The sequence below is a fragment of the Colobus angolensis genome, unplaced genomic scaffold (genome assembly GCF_000951035.1).
Source record: "Colobus angolensis palliatus isolate OR3802 unplaced genomic scaffold, Cang.pa_1.0 Scaffold143, whole genome shotgun sequence".
NCBI lineage: Eukaryota > Metazoa > Chordata > Mammalia > Primates > Cercopithecidae > Colobus > Colobus angolensis.
In genome coordinates this window covers 2,156,623-2,162,674 of record NW_012114522.1, presented here as the reverse complement: position 1 = coordinate 2,162,674, position 6,052 = coordinate 2,156,623, and the positions used below count along the sequence as shown (strand labels likewise).

Genomic DNA, 6,052 nt, shown 5'->3' with positions numbered 1-6,052 from the left:
GCTTCCTAACAGGATCTGCAGGGTGGTAAGAGCTCGATAAGCACCCATTCCAAGATGTCTACTGAAGGCTAAGCGCCAAGTGAATGGAGTAGAAGAAGAATAGGCTCCCTATTCACACCTGAGAATGCTGGGAGGTTAAAGAACCCGGACATCCCCAGACCAGTACCCCCAGAAATCAGGGCTCACCTTGGCCTTCCGCAGCACATGTCCTCGGCAGGGGGAGCTGCCCGGGGCCACCTGGCTCTTCTTCAGGACAGCTGTGCTGTTCACCGGCACGGGGCCCTCGGTGTCACTGGTGTCACAGCTGGAGATAGGCGAGTTCTCCAGCGTCCGGTGCCTGAACACTGGAGACTTAACAGAGAGAGAACCCCATGTGAGGAGTGGTTTCTAGGCCACTGGTATTATCCAGCAGGAAAATGATTTATTTCAAGGAAGAAGTAAGTTCTGGAAATGGGCAAAAATAGCAGCAGCAGGAAGGACTGCCAGGCAGTCAGTGCCTCACCCCCAGAGCCCCTCCCAACATTCACAGCCAGGGAGCAGAGGCTCTGAGGGGCTGGTGGAGGCTCCAAGGGCTGCTCTGACTCCCAGCCATGCCTGGGAAGCGGTGAGGGTGGGATTCCTGCCTGAGTCTTTTGCACTCAAAGTGAGGCTCTTCCACGTAGGCTAGTCAGTCCCTTTGTGCAGGGCTTTATGGTTTTCAGAGCTTTTCTGGGGTCAGTGTCCTAGAGATGCTGAAGTAGCAGAAAGCGCCGGCACTTGGCGCAGAACTGGCTCCCGGGATGCAGCCCCACTGAGTGGGGCTCGCTGGAGAAAAGCAGGCACCAGAAGCACAGAGGCCTTCCGAGTGTTTACGGCAGCTCCATATGCCAAAGGAGGAGGTGTTCAGGAAGACTCAAAATAGAACAACATGTGTCCTGAGCTGCCAAGGCCCCCATCGCTGGCTCTTCCATATGGGATCCCAAACCGCTCTCTGGGGAAAAAATGCCACAGTCTGCTGAGCCTTCTCTCAAACGAAGTCTCCAAGGAAGAGACGCTTCCTAGGATTCCTGCCAAAATGTGTTATGTCAAAAATATTGCTCAGGGTATATGGCACGCTGTTTTAGAACAGTGTTTCAATTACCATGAAAATGGGCAGCTCAGGGTCCCCTGTGGGCTTTACTGACCACGACCCCCAGGCAGCCAACTTGACTTACGCGGTGGCAGTCCCTGGCTGCCAGGGAGGAAGCCTGGGTAGTGGTGAGTGAACACAATGGAATGATGATGAGGACATCTCTGTCTGGCAGAGGCCAGGCCAGGCTGTGAGTAAAAGGGGCAGGTGAGCCGAAGACCTGCATCTCGAGAGGGGTCCACCGAACCAGCCACTCTCCCGAGGACACGGTCTGGGCAGCAGCGGGGCAGACTGCTTCCCCAGGTGCTGGGACAGAGGATGGCACCAGGGACATCCGCCCTCAAAAGAGAGGGGAAGTCGCAAAGCACAGTGGACTGGGACGGGGGAAGCGGAGGCAGCAAGCCAGGCCCAGGCCCCCAGAGGACACTTGGGCCAAAGGAAAAGTGAGGGGGGTGGCGAGGCAGGAGCTGGAAAAGAGGCCCGAGGGAAGCTCGGGTGATGGGGGTGGAAGAACGTGGAGCCACCACAGAAAAGAGTGGGCAGCTGTGCCGAAGGGCACCGGATCAGGGAGTGAGGACTAACACGTCTGCTGGATGGGAATGCCGGGGGCCACCATGACGAAAGCAGGTGCAATGAGAAGCCACACTCGGAAAGTGGAGGTGTCGGGGGGCAGAGGACACTGCAAGCGTGGAGAACTGCTTCCAAAGTTCACCTTGGAAGGAAAGGCAAGAACACAGGGCAAGGGGACAGTCACCAGGGGGAGCAGGAGGCCAGGCGGAACCTTCTTTTTTAAAGGATGGATTCAACTAGAGAATCCTTAAATGCTTGGAAAAAGCTGAAGATACAGGAGAAGGCTCCTCCCAGGTGTCTGGAAGTCAGGAAGGGTCGGATCGAGGCACTGACCAGAGTCCAGGAAGCCCAGCCCCTCCACTCAAACAGGACCAGAGGACAGGGGCAGGACAGCTCCTCAGAGCACTCCTGCACTGCCACCACCCTCCACGCAGGACACAGGACAAGCAGCACAGGGGACTGTGTGTACTCCTGCCTCAGATCACCACAGACAGAGGGGCACGGGGCTCCATGAAGCAAGCGAAGACCCCTGCCCTATCTCAGCCAATGCCCACAGCTTCACTGCCACTCTCACTGCACCTGACCCACCATGCTCTTGTCCCCATTTATGCTGGATGAGGGGCCAGGGACACCCAAGGCACCTCCTGGTCCTTGGATTCCAATTCACCCTGTACCCCTCCTCCTCAGCCCTGCTTCACAGTTGCCACAGATCTGTCCGCATCTGAGATCAATGTATTTTATTGGTTTGCCTCCCTCACGAGAATATAAGCTCCATGAAACGGGGATTCTCACCTATCTTGTTCACAACTGCAGGCCTGGAGTAGTTTGTAGCACACAGAGGGAGAACAGAACATGGGCTGGGCACAGTGGCCCCCGCCGGTAACCACGGCGACTCAAGAGGTGAGGTGGGAGGTGCACTTGAGCCCAGGAGTTCAAGAAGGAACACAGCATATGCATATGAGTGTACACACACACCTTTATATATTAAATAGTATGTATCTCACATAAATAATTGTATTTTATATATAATATGTAAATGTTGAATTTATATGATTTTATGTAATATATATATATAATGTATATAATGATATTAACAAGCAATTGTTGGATGAGTGGAATGAACGAATGCATGCATGTATACGCTTGGGAAGACGTGAACGAACACAGGTGCTTCAGTGAGCACTGTGCCAAAAGCCTCCACACACACAGTCCTGTGCAGTGGCCATTATTATTTTCTCCATTTTACAGATGAAAAACTCAGGGCCTAGAGAAATCAAGAGATTTTAAGCCCTGGTCTGTGTGACCCCAGAGCCGCCTCTTGAACACCCGAAAGAACCGTGCACGAGTGGCTGGATTTGTGGTTTGAGGACAGAGCAGTGACCTCGCTGCTTGCTCAGCTCTGCAGGCAGGAGGGAGGTTGTCCTCTGGGTTGGAGGTGATGGCTGGGGTGCCACGGGAGCCTGGTGTGGGGATTGGGGGCTCGGAAGAGAAGGGGAGAGTAAGGAAGAGCAGGCCGTACGGGGGGTGCCCGGCAGGGGCCAGCAGGTGACTGAAACTCAGGGCTGTTGTCAACCCATAAATGTGTCAGTCTTCCCCACAAACCTGCCCAAGGCTCACGTGGAGCAGCGGTGGGTTCAACCAGGCTCAGCATTTTACCAAGGGGTTGGGAAAGAAGGACCTAGAAGGGAGGCATTCAGGACGCAGTGGGCGGGGACCCAGGGGCGCCCGCGGTGTGGTGTTTCGGCTGGGACAGGGGCCGAAGTCCAACCGACCCTCACTGGCTGCCTGTTCTGTCTGCCCTGCAGGTGTGTTTACTCCTCTGGGCCCAGTGCCTCCCTCATTCAATGGAAGTGACGGCATCCAACTCACAAGACAGGAGACTCAACAGAATGACCAAGTGGAGAAGACATCTAAGTTCTCAGCGACCTCGCCGAACGAGTGAAGAGGAACCAGGGCGGGGAAGACTCACGGGGGAAGAGGAGACCGCTTTGTTCTGTTCGATTCTGAGAGGACACAGACCGCGCCATTCACTTCAGTTTCCCCAGCACCTGGCTTAACTCTCAGACAAGCTCAACGGTCTATAAGGACTGGCTATCTAACGAACCGGTGTCAAATTAGGGCCTGGTTCAGAAGAGACATGAGGACTGGATCTGTTCTAAACAGATGGTGCAAAGGGGAAGGGCACAGACTCAGTGTTGCCATGCCTTTTAACATGTCAGCGAGAGGTAAGAAAGCATGTCAGGAACACAGGCCCGGCTGATGAAAGTGTCTGATGCTAACACAGGAACTGTCTTCTGCTGGGCACGCTAAGGGACCACAAGCAAGCTACGCCCCAGAGCCACTCCACATTCTCTCTGGGTGCACCGGCTCTTGGTCGTGCAAGGCCGTGCCAGCCTCCAAGGTGAGCCAGAAGGACACACACCTGTGGATTCGATGTTCCCGACTTGGGCTCGATGGCCAGCCCCAGGGTGACTCCGCCCGCCAGTGCTTTCTTCAGGCTCTCCTTGACCTCCGTCAGCTCCAGCTCCAGGCTGACGCGCTCCGCCTCCTTCTGCCGGCACTCCTCCTCCAGCTGCTTCAGCTTCTCCTCCAGAATTGCCTGTGGCTTCCTGCCTGGAATTCCCAGAAATGCCCTTACTCCCGTGGCCGGCACAGGTTCTCCAAACAACAGAGAAGGCACCTGGTCCCCAAAAAGAACTTCCACAAAACGTTTGAGGTTGAGCTCCCCTGACTTAGATCCTCGTTGCAAAACTTAAATTCAGCAGTTCTCTAAGGGACCAGAGTCCTCCTCCAACCACTTCCCTTTGCTGCAGCTGTGAAGACTCGGACCAGGTAACGGGAGACGCTGATTCTCACCAAGGCTGGGAGCTCCTGGCTCTGGGACTCAATGTACTCATTTTGAAACGTGGACCCTAAACTCCAGCTCCTGAAGCTGCCACTGCATTGGGGTGTGAACCCCGTCCTTCCCTAATGCTCCACCGATCCCTCAGTCATCTTATTTGCCCCTGAGGCAATGAACAGTAGCACAGCTTGCATCTCTACTGGACATGGCACACGTTTCTTTAAGGTACGTTCACTTATTTTATTTGAGGTTTGCTTCAGGGATCTAAGACGCACCCACTGGACAGATGAGAACACCAGTCCCAAGAGGTGAATGGACTTGTGCCCAGTGCTTGGGCCAGTTCCAGCAGGCGAGGTTCTCTTTTTCAAAGCCAAGAGCACCCCTGGCCTTCCTGCATCTTCACTATCCTGCAAGCTTGGAACATGGGAGAAATGCTACTTCTATCTCGTTAAACTCCATGCCCCGCCCCATTCTCTGGCACAGCCTGCAGGCCACATTCTGGTTCCTCCTTTGGGTCAGCCTGCCCTGCCCTGCGGACACCTGCCTTCCCTCCTCTAAACTCCAAAAGCATTTCCCTTCATCAAATCATTGAGGCACAAAGTCCAGAAAGGTTGGAGCTGGTAATCGCCTGCTGGGTGTGCGTCAGCTCCTCCCCGCACGGTGAGCCACAGAAAGGCCGCAGCTTCCTCTCTGGACCGCCCAGGCCTGCCCAGGCCTCTGCGGCATCTAAAGAACCCGTCCCAGCCCAGACTAGTATAATTTCCATCTAAGGAGCCAGTCTTCCACAGTCTAAGCACCAAGCTGCACGGGACGCCATGCGTATGTAAGCGGTGCCACCCCAGGGTCAGGAGCTGAGCACCAGCTCCCGCCAGCAGGAACGCACACGCCTGGCCCAGGGGTTCTGCTCTGGCTCCAGACTCAGCTCCTGTGACTGCGCCCTTTTAGTCCCTCTCTGGTGTCTGTATTCCACTAGCTTGGCCTCTTCCCCGATGCATCCCAAGACAGATGTTGCCTTGTTCTCGCCTCTCCCTTCTCAAGAAACGAGGGGCTTCTACCCATGCAGAGATGTCTTGCCTCGCCTGGACTTCTGAGTATCACTCCCGCTGTGGGCTACCCTCCGTGGAGAAATCCAGCTGATCCCTCCTACACAGTGACCACAGTCTACGGAGCCCTGCGGATACAGGGGCCATCCTCCAGTCAGCGCCAGACACCGGAACAGGGCCCCCATCACCTCCCCTGCCTCGGGGAGCAGCGGTGGGCCCGGCCCTGGCCTCGGCCTGCATGCCGCATGTTTGACCACCCTGGCACCTGCCTTGCAGTTACCAGCAATGTTTCCAAGCCCCAAGAAATACTGTGAAATAACCCACTCTTACCAAATAACTCACTGTCACGAGATAACCCACTCTTACTAACCCACTCTCACCCACTAATCCACTCACACCAACTAATCCACTCTTACCCACTCTTACTAACCCACTCTTACTAACTAACCCACTTTCACCAACTAACCCACTCTTACCCAGTCTCACCCA

General features: G+C 55.1%; 1 protein-coding gene across 2 annotated transcripts in view; it reads right to left on the bottom strand.

Annotated features, from left to right (window-relative positions):
- The window catches only part of AFAP1 (actin filament associated protein 1), a 131,618-nt gene that overhangs the window by 11,123 nt on the left and 114,443 nt on the right, over positions 1–6,052 (bottom strand). For both annotated transcript variants that reach the window (XM_011935395.1, XM_011935394.1), the window contains exons 15-16: positions 4,101–4,291; positions 187–351 (exon numbers count right to left, since the gene is read on the bottom strand). In XM_011935395.1, the coding sequence (XP_011790785.1) occupies positions 187–351; positions 4,101–4,291 (356 nt within the window). The remainder of the gene's footprint in view (positions 1–186; positions 352–4,100; positions 4,292–6,052) is intronic.